Source organism: Ictalurus punctatus, chromosome 14 (assembly GCF_001660625.3).
Source record: "Ictalurus punctatus breed USDA103 chromosome 14, Coco_2.0, whole genome shotgun sequence".
Lineage (NCBI taxonomy): Eukaryota > Metazoa > Chordata > Actinopteri > Siluriformes > Ictaluridae > Ictalurus > Ictalurus punctatus.
This window is the reverse complement of record NC_030429.2, coordinates 9,370,086-9,387,585: the sequence shown is the minus strand read 5'-3', so window position 1 is coordinate 9,387,585 and position 17,500 is coordinate 9,370,086. Positions and strand designations below refer to the sequence as shown.

The 17,500-nt window shown below is 42.6% G+C and overlaps 1 protein-coding gene across 1 annotated transcript in view; it reads left to right on the top strand.

Annotated features, from left to right (window-relative positions):
* Window positions 1-17,500, top strand: part of LOC128628800 (protein diaphanous homolog 1) — a 53,592-nt gene that overhangs the window by 25,380 nt on the left and 10,712 nt on the right. The window contains exons 2-10 of the mRNA XM_053685615.1: window positions 6,495-6,590; window positions 6,782-6,876; window positions 6,995-7,096; window positions 8,286-8,525; window positions 8,654-8,783; window positions 9,603-9,728; window positions 10,045-10,208; window positions 10,741-10,882; window positions 15,170-15,259. Coding sequence (XP_053541590.1) covers window positions 6,495-6,590; window positions 6,782-6,876; window positions 6,995-7,096; window positions 8,286-8,525; window positions 8,654-8,783; window positions 9,603-9,728; window positions 10,045-10,208; window positions 10,741-10,882; window positions 15,170-15,259 — 1,185 coding nt within the window. The remainder of the gene's footprint in view (window positions 1-6,494; window positions 6,591-6,781; window positions 6,877-6,994; window positions 7,097-8,285; window positions 8,526-8,653; window positions 8,784-9,602; window positions 9,729-10,044; window positions 10,209-10,740; window positions 10,883-15,169; window positions 15,260-17,500) is intronic.

Genomic DNA, 17,500 nt, shown 5'->3' with positions numbered 1-17,500 from the left:
TTGAACAATTAATAATAGAGGGTGAGCAACAAATAATAATAGTAATAAATGAATAAATGTGCAGAATTATTGTGAGGAGGATGATGCGAAACAGCTAGCAGTGCTACATTATGTGCTGTATTATGTATGAATGGTATACATGATGGTATAGAATCACTTCAGCCTTTTAGTGGTGTGTATGCATGTGTACAGGAAGTTGTTCATGTATCAACAGAATAAACAAAGAGAATACACATCCACCGTAGTCATTCATCACACTCGCACCGATACAGTGATCTAACTCAAAGTTCTGTCCTTCTGTTCTGTCGCTCTCAGGCTTATACACAAGCAAAGTGCACACAGAACCACCCAAAATAAGATGCTTTGATTCTGATAAACAAGTAAATATCTGTTTATCTGCTGCTTCGTTTCCTGTTGTTCTACTGGATGCAGTTCAGTGGTTTAGTCAGTAGGTGGCAGTATGTCCTCACACATGGATTTTTATTCTCTATGGATGCATGCAGAGCTTAACATGGGAAATAAACTGAAATCGTAAAGGGCTTTTATTTGTTGCGTGTGTATTGTACACGTGCCGGATCTAGGGTTGTTTATTAGGTTAAATTTGTTTCCGTATTTAAAAAAAAAAACACAAACAAACCTTTTTAATTTCTCCTCGTTGTATGAACGCAACACAGCGATGAGATGATCAGTGTGTACTCTGAGCTGCTCGTGATTATCAGGATTGTTGCGCGCAATATCAAAATCATGATTGTTTACCATTTGTAGAAAGGAAGTAGTTTTGCAGCACTTTATCGTTTCAGCAGCCGGGTGTGACGGAGCGAGTGGACGCTATAAGGCGAGATTCCTACAGTCGTAAAGAGCCGAGTCAAAATGAACGCTCCTCCGTACTCGCACGGTGGATTTTCAATTCTACGTCACGATCACTAAGTTAATAAGATCTCACGGTATTATAATATCGAATATATTTTTATCGATCTATCCAACAATAGTCACGTGATTAACGTTAGCCAAGCAAGCAAGTGTTCTTTAAATCATTTGCTTTCATTTGTTTCTTTGATGAATAAACTGTTGATCGTAATTAATCTGTGGAGAGTTTAGTTTAACGGTTTAATAGTAGGGTTTTTAATCCATTTCTGTAAGGACACACTTCTCTAGTTTATTCATTACACAGCGCTGAAACTTTTTTTTTTTTTTTTTTTTTTTTTTTTTTCCCTCCAAAAACTTTTTCCAAAAAAATGTTAGAAGCCTTGAAAGAAATTCTTTCTTCCGTTTGGTTAAAAGAAAAAGAAAAAAAGTGCCCTTCTGGTATTTATTCACACACACTAAAAAAATGCTTTGCTGCCATTCATATTAAGTGTTAAATTATTAAATACACTGAGAATGGTGGAAGTGCCGAAGCAGTCATTTGAAGAATGTGTTTAATTTACTGCGTTGCTTAGACTAAAGCTTCTGCTTTGGTGATCAATGCTGTGGATCCTCATTTGTGTAGAAATCCTCCTGATTTAACAGCAGCCTCTGAAGATTTTTTATTACATTTTTTTATATCAGTAATTACTAAACTCATGTTATTAAGTTCCCCACTGTTGCACTTGCATCTTTCATACACCAGGGGAGCGCATGTGAGCAGCTGTCAGACCCCGCCCCTAACCCACCCCTCCCTGGGTTTACTCCGCCCTCCATGCCGAGCACCTCCCCCATTCTCCTGTTTCTAACACCACACCCTGCCATCTGGCATCTGAGTCATTCCCCTGTCCCCCTCCCTCACTTCCTCCATTCTCTCCACTTCCTTTCAGGACAAAAACACAAAGAAGAGATTCTTCCAGCTCCAAGGTTACGCTGGGCAGCTAAAGCTGTGAAAACCCAACACTCACACACAGTAGAGGGGCACAGAAGTGTGGCCATGTGGACCTTTAAAGTTTAAAGGGACAGTGTGTGCTGTCATCAGTAAAATCTAGACAGAGCAGCATCTGCCTGCTTAGACATTCGTGTGTGTTTGTGTGTGTGTGTGTGTGTGTGTGTGTTTGTGTTGGAGTACAGTGTTTCACAGTGAGAACATTCTATGCACCACAAAGCCGAGAAACGTTCTTTCAGTCGTCTCGGTTTTCACCAGGCTTTCATGCATCCTGAAGCAGGGTCCACAGACCAGTCGGATTGTTCTTGGAGACTTCTCACTAAGTTTGAAAACACCAGGGAGCCAAAAGTTTTAAGACGCAAGTAAAGTTTGCCGAAAGTTCAGGCTGCAGTAGCGGCGTGTGGCCACCAGAGGCAGCGGCGCTCCACCGAACTCTTTAATTCCCTCGTGAACAATGGAGGCTGTCATCTGTATGCTTTTAGAGTGAAAATAACCACAAGCCGCTCTCGCTTTAATGAAAGACAGAGAGAGGAGAATGAAAAGCTCAGGTCTCTTAGAGGAGAAGTGTGTGGAGCCTACTGATCAGGCAAGGACGTCAGATATAGGAATATAGATGTACACTGCACCTCTCTCTCTCTTGCACACACACATTCTCTCTGTGTATCTACATCTCCCTTTAAATCGCTCTACGTCTCTCTCTACACTCTGTTCTGCCTTTTATTTTCCTTTCTGCTTCACTACATCCTCTCTATATCTTTGCCTTCCTTTGTCTGTGTCTCTTGCCTTTTCTCTCTCGCTCTCTCTACATCCCTTTTTTCTCTCTCTCTTTTTATCTGTTCATCTTGCTTTTCCTATTTCTACCTTTTGTTTCTCTCTCCTCTCCCATTAGATCTCTCTCTCCTTCCTTTCTTCCTCTGTCAAACAGAGTGAATGAACACTTTACAAATATGGAAAGCAGGAAGAGGATGGATGGAAGTGTGCGTGTGTAATAGAGCTTCTTGCTGAGATTTGCTGAAGGGAATGTTCAGCACATTAAGTTCTGGTTTCTGTGTTAACAAAAAAAGAGTGAGTGCGACTGTGCTTCTTTAAGAGTGTGATTGAGTAAGACAGCTGGCTGGCAACTCTGCGACGTGTGTGTGTGTGTGTGTGTGTGTGTGTGTGTGTTTGGTAACTCAGCGCTCCCCCTCACCCTGTTGAGGGGGTCCAGTGGCAGCACACAGTTGTTGATGTTGATTGAGGCAAAGGGCAGGAAAAGAGCTCATGAAGGGGTTTGACAGGAAATTGCATCAGCAGTATAGGCAAAGTGAAGTTGTTGTTTTTTTTTCCCCCCCCAAAAAAGTCCCGTGTCTGTTGTGTATCTCTCTTTGTGTAAAAGTGCACACAGCCTGTGATGGATGGCTTGTTAATGGAACAGTATTCCAGATGTGGCTCAAGTTGCGACTGCAGTATTCATGACCACCACCAGAGGTGCCATCTGCCCATAAATGAGAAATTATTTGTATATATATATATATATATATGTGTGTGTGTGTGTGTGTGTGTGTGCATGCATGCTTGTGTGTGAGAGAGAGGCAGGCAGGCAGCAGCCATTTTGAACATGGGTCCCATTTTATGAATCCCACACCGGTCTATTTAACAGAGGGTCTGGACTGTGTGGTATTTTTTTTTACACGCACACTCGCACCCTTTCTTTTGCACGTTAAGGTAGAAAAGAGAGAGGCGAGAGGATTTCCTGGTAGTTTAAATTTTTCTTCCTCGTCTATAAATTCCTGTTCTCTTCCTCCACTAGAGCAGTGTTGATCCGCTTTAAGATGCACATGCTGCGTGTAATGAAATAAAATAAAAACGATATCAATTCCGACTAAAACTGCTTTTACTATCTAGCTTTAGTTTTTTTTTTTCCCCCCCTGAACATTTCACCAGAATCATAAAGGACAGAAGAAGGCCATCGATTCCTATCGGCTAGATAGTTATTGTTTTGTCTCAGCGGGGGATCGAATGAAACGGTGAGAATACGTGCTGTAGTTTCCTCTCAGACACAGTGACTGTTGTTTTTCTAAAACTAAAATAAGAAAGGTTCTGTATTCCTCCTTCTAACAGTTCCGCTCAGACGTCATCCTGCTTTAGCGGTCACTTCTGTCTAGGAGAGGTGTATTACGAAAATCCTGGTACGAAAATTTATACTGAACACCATGTTTCCTGTGAAACTTTTCCATCGTAGGTTTTACAGCATTTTGCGACTCGACAGAACTTATCCCCTTTAAAAAAAAAACAAACAAAAAAAAAGTTTAAAGACGGATAAAATGTTTTGTTGCCGTTTGTAAGAAAATATTAAATTAGCATGTTAAAGTGCTAAAACAGCTTTGTTCCCCTCCCCGTGTTATAATCTCACACGCTGTTTGTAGAAGGTGATAATGAAGGCCAGGGACATAAAAGGATACTTTGATTTAAATATATACTGAGTGGCCTGATCTCTCGCCTCCAAGCCCACATGCCTATGTTCCAGTAACACCTAAGATGCAGTTTAGTGGGATTGTGGGTAAAGGAGAGCAGCGCGGCTTGTGGGGGCGGTGTGGAGCTCTGCTGACCTCGTACAGTTGGCTAAGTAACATGAAAGTAAAAGAAAGATTGGTGGAAAAAGTCAGTAAAAGAGAGAGCACGCAGGCCAGGGGTGAGACAGAATGGCGGGAATGGAGAGAGGGTGAGAGGGAGGCTTGTATAAGGAGGGAAGTGAGTGCCAAGAAAAACAAAGGCTCTGAGTTCAGAGAGTTAAACACCGCACAGCTCTCATTAAGGACCGAGATGGACGGAGCAAGTGAAGAAAGACAAGCCCGGGCCGATCAGAACAAGACATCTGCTGGGTCTCCTCTCCATCTTGTGCGTTTAAAAAGTTGGTGAAAGTTAGTGTGTGTGCGGTGTTAGATGTTTGACAGAGATGGAGAGGGTTCGATGCGTAGTGTAGTGCAAAAGCCTGTTTTAGTGATTCCATATGTCGCTGTAATCCAATATTCGGAGCGAGGGGGAGCAGGGCAGCCAGGCCTGGATGGAGGGAGCGGGCTTAACAAGAAGGGAAATGACAGCAGAAAAATGGGGAGTTTCTCCAAATGAGAGAGGGGTGGGAGTGAAAGAAAAGACAAGCAGATGGCAAAGCAAGAAAGAACGGCGGTACAAAGGAAAGCGTCAGAGGCAGTAAACAGTGTAGCGCTGAGCGGAAGCCATGTGGCGGCTGGGCTGCTGTTTTGTTTATTACGGTAGAAATATGATACAAGGAATTCAGATTAAAGGGTCTACAGGCGTATATGCGTCTCCATCGGAGTAAAGCAGATCTTAAATGAACATGACCACACACACAAGCTGAACAGAGATGCGGTTTGCGTGGACGTTGCGATTGTTTCGACTTGCTGAGGAGGCTCTGTGTCCGTTTCCTCAGCGTTCCACAGCACAGCCTCCTCTCTTGCAGTCTGGCCAGTGACCTTGCCCTGAGTGAATGAATCGTGGTGGAGATACGGAGACGCAGATGTGTGTTTATTTCGCCTCAAGGCTGTGATTGTCCAATCACAGGCTGGTGTGACATGAGTAACTTTTCCTTTCTGATTCAGCTCTGCTATTTTTTGTTTCTCTTTTTCGCTCCGCACACAAGCGCAAACGCCAGAGATACGACCACGCGACGGCAGTATTATAAGAAACCGTACCTCAGTCACCATCACCAACCACATAGAAATGCCAGTAACCCAGTGGGTTCACTAATACATCAAACACACACAGATAAAGCTAGCAGTCCACTAGCAGGCGTCCCAAAGAATGAGCGAAGTCGCCTAATCTCATGAACACACACGTGCACGCTTTTCAGTGCCACTGTTTAATCCGGGTAAACGTCAACATATTTAAATCGAATGTCCCGTCGTGCCCTCGATTAATCAATCGTAAGTAGGTTCCCGTGGGCGGCTGTGGTTCAGGTGGTAGAGCGAGTCGTCCACTAATCGTAGGGTTCGATTCCCGGCCCACGTGACTCCACATGCTGAAGTGTCCTTGGGCAAGACACTGAACCCCAAGTTGTTCCCGATGGCAAGTTAGCGCCGTGCGTGGCAGCTCTGCTACCGTTGGTGGGTGAATGAGGCACAGTGTAAAGCGCTTTGGAACCACTAAGGTTAAAAAAGCGCTATCTAAATGCAGACCATTTAGCAGGTAACTCTTTTCGGTATCAGCATCGATATACTTTCTTCCTCTTCTTTGTCACATACTTTATATGCGTAATTTTCTTGAGGAATTCTGTGTGTGTGTGTGTGTGTTCCAACTTCAGTTTTCACAAAACAAAAATATCGTGTTATGTTTTTGTTACCCCTCTGTTAGTGAGATAATGGATGCCATTGTCATTAGTCCCTGACCATGTGTACTTTCTCTTGTATTCTCATCTGTCTATATCTGTATCTTTCTCACGTCGTCTTCTGTTCGTCCCCTCTTGTGTCTGTTTGATCGGGCGAGTATCCATGTCTCTCTTTATTCATCTGTTTGTCTCTACCTTTTTTGCTGTCTTTCCCCACACGGCTAAATGGGGCAGACTGAAGTAAAGTACATGTATATACACACTAACAAAGCTCTCTCTCTCTTTTTTCTTTCTTTCTCTCTGTCTCACTCTTTTTAGCAAAGAAAGATCAGGATGGAGGAGAGGATAAAGCAGGTCCGAAGAAGAAAGTGAAGGAGCTGAAAGTTCTCGATTCCAAATCGTCGCAGAACCTCTGTGAGTACACGCTCGTGAAGTGAACTGATCGACACTACCAGGCACAGTACAGTGTATAATGTGTATAATGCACAGGATTTAATCTCACCTCTCCCTCTAATCATATCAAATGGATATAGCAAGCAGGAGTAGGTTACTGAGTATCATTGAATAATTCTGTGTGTGTGTGTGTGTGTGTGTGTGTTTTGCAGCTATTTTCCTGGGCTCGAACAGATTGCCTTATGAGGAGATGAAAAATGCAATTTTGGAGGTGAACGAGAAGGTGCTTACAGAGAACACGGTGCAGGTGTGTGTGTGCGCGTCTGTTTGTGACTTTGCCAGTAGTTTGCATGCACACTGGGGCCTCATTTCCATCTGATTTTACTTGTGGTGTGTGTGTGTGTGTGTGTGTGTGTGTGTTTCAGAGTCTGCTGAAGCTGTTGCCTGAGGAGGAGCAGCTAAATGTGTTATTAGAGTTGAAGGATGAATACGACGACCTCGCCGAGTCTGAACAGTTTGGAGTGGTGGTCAGTGTGTATACACTCACACACACACACTTGCTTATTCCTCTGGTACAGCCTCACTCTTGACAAGCCCGTAACACCACAGTATGTGTGAATAAAGGTTTATTGTATTATTTACGTTTCATCAGATAGATTTCACACCCAATAAAGTTCAGTTCCAAGGAACGGGATTGAAATCCTTGCAGAAATGAAGCCATCATGCGCTTTTAAAGCTTTTTGCCGTAGGTCACACTGACACAAGGTAGGAATTTATGGTGTACAGGGACTACATAAATGACATTCATTCATCCCAAGAGCTAGCGAGCCAAACAATAAGAAATATAAAGTCATAAATATCGCAGGGCCATGGCACGAACAACAAAAGAATGAAATAAAGATTTTAATCAGGTTCGAATTCATTTGAAATAAATCCGCAAAGCAGTAATAATGACTAATTGTAACGATGCCATCCCAGTGTCCCTGACGTTACAGCTAATTCCCCACACACAGTCCCACGTTCATACTCCATCCACACATTAACAGCTGCTGACAAGAGTGGTGTATTTATAACGGGTAGCAACAGTAGGGTTAATACATAACCGATTACTTTTGTACTTTGATTAACGTTTTTAAAAACAATAACACGTGTTTCTTCTGCTGTGTCTAGGGAATAAAACATAAAATATACATATATATATATATATAAAACCTGACCGCGGTGAACACCATGTGTAGTGCACTACCTTATTGTGTATGCTATTTTTTATATTCTACCACAGGGGAATAGAGAGTGGTGTGTCAGTCTGGCTTTACATACGTACTTGGGCAAGGTTAAATAGTAACTACATTGAAACTACATTAACAATTACAGTCAATCTGTTCATTTGTTGATTTAGATTTGTATTTATTTGAAGCAGCTTCTGTTTACACAAAACTCAGGGGACAGAGTCTCGCTCCTCACTGGTTTTCAGTGTTCTAGCTAAGGAAAGCAGCAGGTTTTTTTCTGTGTGTGAGTTTACACGGGTTCTTGGGTCTGTACTTTTTCAGAGTTAAGTTTAAAATAACTGAAGAAGAAAAAAAAAATGTTGGAGAATGGGATGGTGCCAGCGAATATTTGCAAGAGGAAGTGAACATGAGTAGGACCTGTGACTAATTGTAGCCTCACAGATTTTCTCTCTGTCTGTCTGTCTGTCTGTCTGTCTCTGTGCTGTAGATAAGTTCGGTGAAACGTCTGAAGCCGCGGCTCAACGCCATCTTGTTCCGGCTGCAGTTTGAAGAGCAGATAAATAACGTGAAGCCGGACATCGTGGCCGTGACTGCAGCGTGCGAGGAGCTGATCAAGAGCGATAACTTTTCCCAGCTCCTTCAGATCATCCTGCTCATTGGCAACTACATGAACGCCGGCTCACGTAACGCCAGAGCCTTTGGCTTCGGCATCAGCTACCTGTGCAAGGTCATACACACACACCAGACATCAGCTCAGACACACAAACATCTGCTCCGTAGTGGGAATGTACTCTATGCAAAACAAGCAATCATATTGCCATAATTATCACTGCCGTTATCTTTTTTCACACGTAGCTCAGAGACACCAAGTCCGCAGATCAGAAGCAGACTCTCTTGCATTTCCTGGCAGACGTGTGTCAGGAGCAACATCCCAACGTCATGCACTTCCCCGAGGAGCTTATTCACCTGGAGAAAGCCAGCAGAGGTGCCTTCCTCCATCACTACATACCGCCCAGCTGAATATCACATCTGCCTTTGCGTTCAGTCACATTCACGTACTTTATTACCCTTCTGCGTTACACTGCAGCAATGCACTGTGCATAAGCACTAAACCCTTCTCCTCGTAACGTTTGAAATCTGTAACGTATGCATGATTCCCAGCAAATAATCGTTCCAACGCGTTTCTCTGTACTAAGAAAAGGACGGAAAACGTACTAACTCGGTGCGGTTTTTAGGATAAGCGATGAAGATTTGAAATAAGAATCATAAGTAAGTATAATGCATCGCGTCTGACCGAGACCGCCATGAGAACTTGCCTTACCAAAGCGGTTTCTTTTATCCGACATTCCAAAGGTTGAGCAACAGAGTAAATCCATAGATTTTGTGGTATTCTCAGCCGTGTGCCATAACCACAAGTTGTTCCCAGTGAGAAAGCATTTCTAAAAAAGTAATTATATACATTTTAAAGCTTGTTTACGAGTACGATGTATTTGTGATTGAAAGAGTTCTTTCATTCATTCTACAAAATGTGTTTTACATGTATTATCTGGCCCGACAACTGCCTCTATTCTAAGAGGGTTTTGAATGTTCATGTTTTCTTCGTTTTTTTCCTCCTATCGCAGTACGAGTCACTTCTTGTTAGTGGTAATCTCACCTGTGATACGTACACAGTGGATAGACGTTTGGTTTAAAATACCGAGAGTATTCAAAATCATATCGGAGTTCAGAGGAAAGGACACACTAGGATAAGCGTTAATTATTTACGTGAGCTGTGTAAAAAAAGAGATCTCTTCTTTTCTCGTAGTTTCGGCAGAGACGCTGCAGAAGAATCTGGATCAGATGGGGAAGCAGATCAAGGATCTGGAGAAGGACGTTGAGACTTTCCCTCCTCCCCAAAATGACAAGGACAAGTTTGTTGAGAAAATGACTATATCCTTCACGACAGCAAATGCTTTAGGCTTCGCTATAGGATTGGATGGTACGACTGTCCGCTTCACAGTCCAGTATACTGCTTCATATTTATCCATACTGTTATATAATGGTTAGGAAGTGTATTAGACCTAATACACGCAGAAAGAGATTTGTGACAGAGTGAGGAAAATAGGAGGGGAGGGGGTTGTGGGGATGACACAAGTAAACCTCAAGTCTACATAAGTATGAGGTTTATGCCTCATCTGTAGTAGAAAGTTTCTGCGGTGTTTGGAACTGGATGGTGTTGTGTATGTTCTTTGACTGATCCGAGTACAGTTTTGTGGCGACTGCCCGAGAGCAGTTTGAGAAGCTCAAGCTGATGCACGGCAACATGGAGAAGCAGTATGAAGACCTGGGCAAATACTTTGTGTTTGACCCCAAGAAGATGGGCCCCGAGGAGCTATTCGGGGACCTCAACAACTTTAGGAACATGTTCCAGGTAAGGTCAGAGGTCACGGTTAGGATCTGGGACTATAACATAATCCTGAGTTATGGTGATACTAGATAAAAGCAATGGTTATGGATGTGTATTCGGACAGTAGGTTTTCTGTGCATGGCGGTAAACAAACACATAGTTAAGAGATGTATTTAGAACTCAGTGCACCTGCATAAACAGCTTCTGTGTGTGTGTGTGTGTGTGTGTGTGTGTGTGTGTGAGTGAGAGAGAGAGAGAGCAGCAGGTGGTTAGGCCATTATGTCTCCACTGTTTGTTTTTAGTGCATTAAACACAGACATCCGTGGAGACACTGATTTTTTTTTTTCTCTCCCCCTTATTTGTCAGTATGTCCTCACTTATACTACAAGTATTTAAAGACACCAACAGATACACAGATCAACCCCCACATTTACCCTAGTAAACAAATAACAGGCCACGTTTAAAACTATGCCGGTACAAGCATGTCTCTCATCACATGAAATATGCCTCTTACTGTCCTTGTTACAGTTGCGAGATGTGTGTTTGTGTGTTACAGCAAGCCGTGATCGAGAATCAGAAACGCAAGGAAGCAGAAGAAAAGATGCGCAAGGCCAAACTCGCGAAAGAGAAAGCCGAGAAAGAGAAAGAGGAGAGGCAGAAGAGAATGAACGCCGGGCACTCACTCAACATCAATGACGGTACGGCGTTGTGTGTGTGTATGTGAAGCGAGAACGCTGCAGTTCTGTTGATCAGCCACTGAGGGCAGTCATACCACATAAAAGAAATTTCACAACCTAAGTGTGTGTGCAGAAGACGGAAGGAGAGATGGTGTAAAGTGTGTGTGTGTGTGTGTGAGTCCGTATGTGTTTGAGAAGTAAAGGACAAAAGGGAAGATTCATATGTAGTCATCCATTTCTGCTCTAGTATCTAAGTATGATCTGCATGAGCCAAAGAACCAGCGTACATAGGAATGGAGGAACAGAAAAGAGGACAGGGATAGCAAGGCTGCTCACTAAACACACACTTTTATTACCCTTTTACTCGATCAAAATGAAACATTTCATATACATAGCCACGCACAAATTCTCTCACTCTTTCTCTCACTTCTTCCTCAGTGACCTAGTTTGAGTGTCGTTTCCCCCACCCCATCCCTTCTCTGTTTGGCTTCAGTTTTGTTTGTTTTGCCATGCCAAAATTCCTAAATCAGTATTTCACCACTCTTTTGCTCACACACAGCTCAGTAAGTGATTTAGGCTCAGGCTCAGTCAAGACGTGAAATGCGAAGAAGCTGTGCAGCAGTGAGAATAAGGTTATGTAAGGACCAAAACATGGTTGGACATGCTGTTATAGGAACATGATCAACACAGGGTGGTGTGATGTATCCTGACACGTAGCGGAGTTACTGTTGATTATTTTCCTATAACAGCGTGTCCCGGAGTGTTTTTATTTAAGAACAACACGTTGTACGTTTTAACCGTCTGTAGTTACTTTCAACATCGCGGAACATCCGCAAGACAAGTTAGTTCCTGCTGTACCATGGTCTGTCTGAATACTCGATTCTGATTGGCTGGAAGGCGTGTTCACACCGTTGAATGCACCGGTAGTTTCAGTCAGTTTGATCACCGTTCCGAATCGATGCGCTGCCTATAAACAACTGTAACCATAGTAACATTGAGTTACAGATGCATACAGTAGTTAAACTCTCAGCTTCGTTAGTATTAGAGACGCGGCACAGACGCAGGTAATTCACACGCAAAATCTCTCTCTAATAACTATTTATTCAAACTCATATCAATAAACGTAATCTTATCGCATCACTTTATCTCTGATTTAGAGCGGGCGGAATTCTAGATCTAACAAATCTGGCCAGTTATTTTTCTGCTTTCAGTCAAATTTTGCACTGCAAACATCAACGCTGGCATGGGACCACGGTATATGCGGGATAATCCACGGCTATGATTTTTACATGATTTTTATGCACACCTAGCTGTGGATTATCCCTTACTTAAAGCTTACATTATACATCCTTTGTTAAATAAAATGAAAATATACTTGTTTACTATTAGACATTGATCGTTTGAGCATCCACCATTCAAGTCCCTGTAAGGTGTTCGTTACTATGGAAGCGATAATGTATAAGAACTAACGCATTCCTATAATCTGTGGTTTGAATTACAGCCAGAACTACTGTCAGAGCTACTCCTAATTACTTTAACATAACTGCTGCAGGGTTTTGTTTTTTTTTTGTTTTTTTTTAGTTTAACACACCAGACAGGACTACAAAGCGTGGTCCAGCTAGACGCTGTAAACTTTATACGTAGGTATTGTTTGTCTGACCGTGTGAGAACTCTTTTTAATTCACATTTCTCACCATGTGCATGTGTGCAAAGAGCAGCATCAGAACAAAGGCCTCAATGTGCAAGTCTCGTGCTCTCTCACACACAGGGTTCAGTGCCCTCTCAGGGTCAGGGGATGTTTGGAATGTCCATGTCGTTTCCAGACATATAAACCCACTACATTTTCAGTGCAGTAATGACCTGCAGTGTTACACGATTTCTCAGCAGCCAGTCTTAGTTTGTTGTTGTTGTTGTTGTTGTTGTTGTTACACCCAGCTCTCTGTTTTTGAGTCACCATTGGAGGTGAATATTTGCGCGAACTGCTTGCGCAAAGTGTGTATAGGGTGCGAATGATGCTTTGAGGTAATAGTTAGCATCAAGATATATCTACAGCTACTATCATTTGTCCGTGACTTATGGAATGAAAAGCGAATCTTCTTGTTCAGCACATTTAAGGCAGGCATCTGGTCAGGCAGTCAGTCACGGGACACAGTGACAGTCGGGAGGTTAATCAGGATCAGGCGTAGGGTGACGTCCAATATCATCAGCACATGTCTAATCTGCATAAGGAGGTTTGTGCATAGTGAAGTTATTGCATTTCATCAGATCAGCAGACAAAACAGGCTTTCCTTGAAGGTGCGTTATAAGATGATATTCTTCTCAATGTATAATTATTTGATCAAGACAGGTCACATTGATTCAGTGTTAATCTTTTAGTTGTCAAACAGAAGCACGGGACGTTTCTTTGAGCAGCTCGTGTGAAAACACTCATTCGAGAAAGAAATGTTTCATCTTTGAGAACTTTAGTATATGAGCTCTGTTCTAGTCTATTTACTCAGAGCAGTACAGATGATTATATTTCCAGCCATGCAGTGAGAGGCGCTGCTTACCAGATGGAGAATGTGTGTGTGTGCGCGTGCGCCCTTGTGCTCTCCTCTCACTCTCAGTCTCTGTTATTTCACACCCTGGCCAATAGGTGTCAGGGCTGTGTGAAGGATAGGACGGATTCCGCATGTGCCCACGTGAGGATGTGATTATGCGGATGTGTGTTGGCGGGGGACGTGTGTGGGAAGATCACGTACATGGAAGAAATGATGGGACTGACCTACTTAGTTCTCATGCACGGACACGCTTTCCCATATGCATTGTGTGCTCGATGTGTGTATTGTATTACATTTTATGCCCATAAGCTGCACTCTGACCAAACAATTTATGCGATAGTAATAATAATATTAGGCTTATTAATGTATTATTATAACCTAGTTGTTCAACCATCCCTCCGTTTTCGTATCTAACTTACAAACTATCATCATTATGGATTTTCCATCATTGTTAGTGCATGCTACTGTATGAACTGCATCGGTGAATAATATTGTACTGATTTAGAGAGGTCACAGGCTTGTTGTTAATGTTTAATGCGTCATTTTTTAGCGTGAACACTAATCTCTGTATGGATTCACTGAGTCATGATAAAATCAGGTCTCTTGCAGTTTTAATTTCCGTCCTCTTGGTGGCATATTCGGACCGTGCGAAGCGTTTTGTTTGTGTGGGGGTGTATGAGTGTCTTTGTGTGTGTGAATGGATCCTCTTTGCGGTGCTCACACATGAAGCCATCTGGCATCAGTTTACTAGGGATTATAGCCTGGGAGTGTTTGTTGGGGCAGGGTAGTGCATGCTGGGGGATTGGGGCAGAAAGGGATCAGTCCCACTTTATCATGTTTTATTATGCCTGTCTGTGTGTGTGTGTGTGTGTGTGTGTGTGTGTGTGTGTGTGTGTGTCTGTCGAAGAGAGACAGTGAGAGACATAAAACCCTAACCTTGTTGTGTTCAAAGAGGAAATAATCAAAACCATCTGGTTAGAGCAGCAGCATCAACCAGGCTAAATTTAACCACTGCGCACACACACACACACACACACACACACACACACACACAAACCGTGCACTAAGTATCCGTTATAACTTCTCTTCATACAAACTCTTAGTTCTTACTCTCTGTCCTTCGTGTGTGTTTATGAATGTCTGCAACAGCCGAAGTGGGTCAGTGCCCATCTGGGTTAATGTATCCATCAGCGCTTCAGTCAATTTGCTAATTGAGCTTCTCTCTCATCCTGCAGACCCTTAACGTAATAATGAATCAAAGCTTTTCCACAATAGAGACCTCTTCACAAATTATAGCCGTTTTCTTTCACAAGAGGAATTTTAGTTCCAGGAATATTTTAGTTATTAATACAGTGTAGGGCAGAAAAATAGTTTGATTTAAACTGTTGGCTTTCTGAAGCAGGAAGTGATGAACAAAACTGTCCCTCAGAGAATAGTTTAAAATAAATAAATAAATAAATAAGAGAGAGAGGGAGAATGGTATTTGCGTTCTTTCCTTAATAGTTTACTTAGAGAGCTGGACTTGTCTCCTGTAGTATGCGAGGGTGTTAAGCTCTAATGTGTTGTCATCCTCTCTTGATGTTGACTCTCTTCCTGTTTGTGTGTCTATATGTATATGCATGTTTGTACTGACCGTGATAAGTTAGTCAGCTGACCTTCATGTACGGGAAATGCATGAGTGCAAGTTAGCAGTTAATAGAGGATCGTGTGTGTGTCTGGGTGTATGCGTGGTATTAAAAAACAATGTTGTTTTCTTTGTGGTGGTTAGATGGCGACGAGACGGGTATCATGGACGGCCTGTTGGAAGCGCTTCAGTCAGGAGCTGCTTTCAAAAGGAAGAGAGGACCACGGCAAGCAGGTAAAACACACACGCTGACCTGAACTGGACTGAAGTGTACATCTAGTTCCCTCATATGGTCTTTAATAATAAAACAGTTTGCCACCTCACACATGTAAATATGTTCATTTTCACTGAATGTCTCTCAGTGGAGAGAAAGCCAATAGATTAGCACTTGAGCTTTAACCCCGCCCCCTTTCACATGTGGTGTCAGATGAATTATTTGATTATGATTAACCAGGTCTCCTTACAGAGTGAGGCTTGTTCCATACAGATTAGCTTAGTGTGGTGGAGGAACCGCTAGGCGTGAACGATGTAATCAGATTCTTATATCACAATATTTTTCAGCATCAATGTATATAACATCATACCATTTTATAACTTTTGACTTATCAGACAAGTGACTGACATTTCTCAGTCACTTGATCTCACATTTTGGATGTCTAAAATTGGACAGTCGTGTAGACCGCAGTGAAACCAGGTTTCACCTTCTATTCAATGATTACGATGTTCCGTGCCGAACACATGGTCATTGTCATCAGTCAACACTGCGCATGTTTTTGTGACGGTCTTTTTATCGCAGGTCTTTTCCATCGGCCCCCGAGTGACGTTCAGGGGTGACCGCATTAACCAGTCACCCCTGTCTCAAACAGGATGTAGAAACCAGACAGGTTGAAATTAGTGCCCATAAGGATTTTTTCATTCTTCCTTGCACACAGGAAACATGAAACTCTAGGTCAAAGTAATGCAGTGTTGATAACCTCTCTCAGTGATGTTTTGGTGCAGCAGTTTTTCTACAAGTGTTAAAGCAAAAAACATCAATTCTTTTTTTTTTGTTTGTTTGTTTGTTTTGTCTGTTTGGCCCCCCCCCACTTTTGGTCAACCGTGATAGTATTTGTAAAATGACTACCTGGTGACACATTTCCACTCATCATACTGATTATACAGGTATACCTCTTGCTGCAAGGAAGAGCTAAACCTTCATAAGGCCTACATTACCATGTCTGTCTGGAACTTTCACTAGCTCAGGAATGAGTGTGGAACGGTGCTGTGTATTTGAGTCTTTTATATGTGCTTTTGTGTGTGAGCTGTAACCGGATCTTTGACTGAAGGAATCCAGATGTGTAACCGTGGCACGTGTTGAAACAATCTCTCTCTCTCGATCTCGCTCTCTCTCTCTCTTTCTCTCTCGATCTCGCTCTCTCTCGCTCTCTCTCTCTTGCTCTCCCTCTCTCTCTTTTGCTCTCTCTCTCTCTCTCTCTTTCTCTCACGCGCTCTCTCACTCTCGCTCTCTCTCTCTTGCTCTCCCTCTCTCTCTTTTGCTCTCTCTCTCTCTCTCTCTCTCTCTCGCTCTCTCTCTCTTGCTCTCCCTCTCTCTCTTTTGCTCTCTCTCTATTTCTCTCTCTCTCTCTCTCTCTCTTTCTCTCGCGCTCTCTCTCTCTCTCTCTTCTCCTTCTCAAATTTCTTGTTTCCATTTTGCCTTTTGCTTTGGCACAGCTGCTTTCTGGGCTCCTCTGTCTTCTGGGAATCGCAGTCTGCTAAAAAGAGGGGATTCAGAGAGGAACGAGAACGGGTTGTGTTATTGTATGTCAGCCCTGACTGTGCTAAAGTCAGGGGTGTACAGTTGAAGTCAGGAGGATTAGCACCGTAGCCGTGAGCCCCCAGAGCTTCCGCTGAACACAAACAGTGGAAACCACACGGTGAAGTAAACACTAGAGTGACCCAAAATAAGTGCCCTAACACATCAGTGGTAAGAGAGTTAGGAATGTAGATTAAAGTGCCAAATACTGTAGTTTCCTGGGAGCACTTGCATATCTTTTGAAACTTTTTAGGTCCTGCTTTATATGAACTCTTCTTGGGTACTGTGTGCTTAAGTAGAATATAAGACGTTTAGTAAAGAATCGAGTGAGTACGTTGTGTGGAACTCCAACAGCTCTAGAGTAAATACTGTGTAGCAATAAACTAAGTTAAAAATGGCCAGTTAGCATAATACTTCCCATTATTAGTACACTTAGGTTTTGCGCAGTATTTACAAATGCTATGCTCTCTTCAAACAGCCTTCATTATGCAGCTTACAGAATTCCTTTACAGTTGTGTACTTTACACATATCTATCTTAAAAACCTCTACTCGTCATTGCTTGGTAATTGCATAAAGGTAAATATGTAAATGTTATGCAGGGAGTTAAATTGTGATAACCTTATTTTGGTCTATAAGACTACAAAGATAAACATGTCTGCCTAATCACAATTGATCCAGTTCG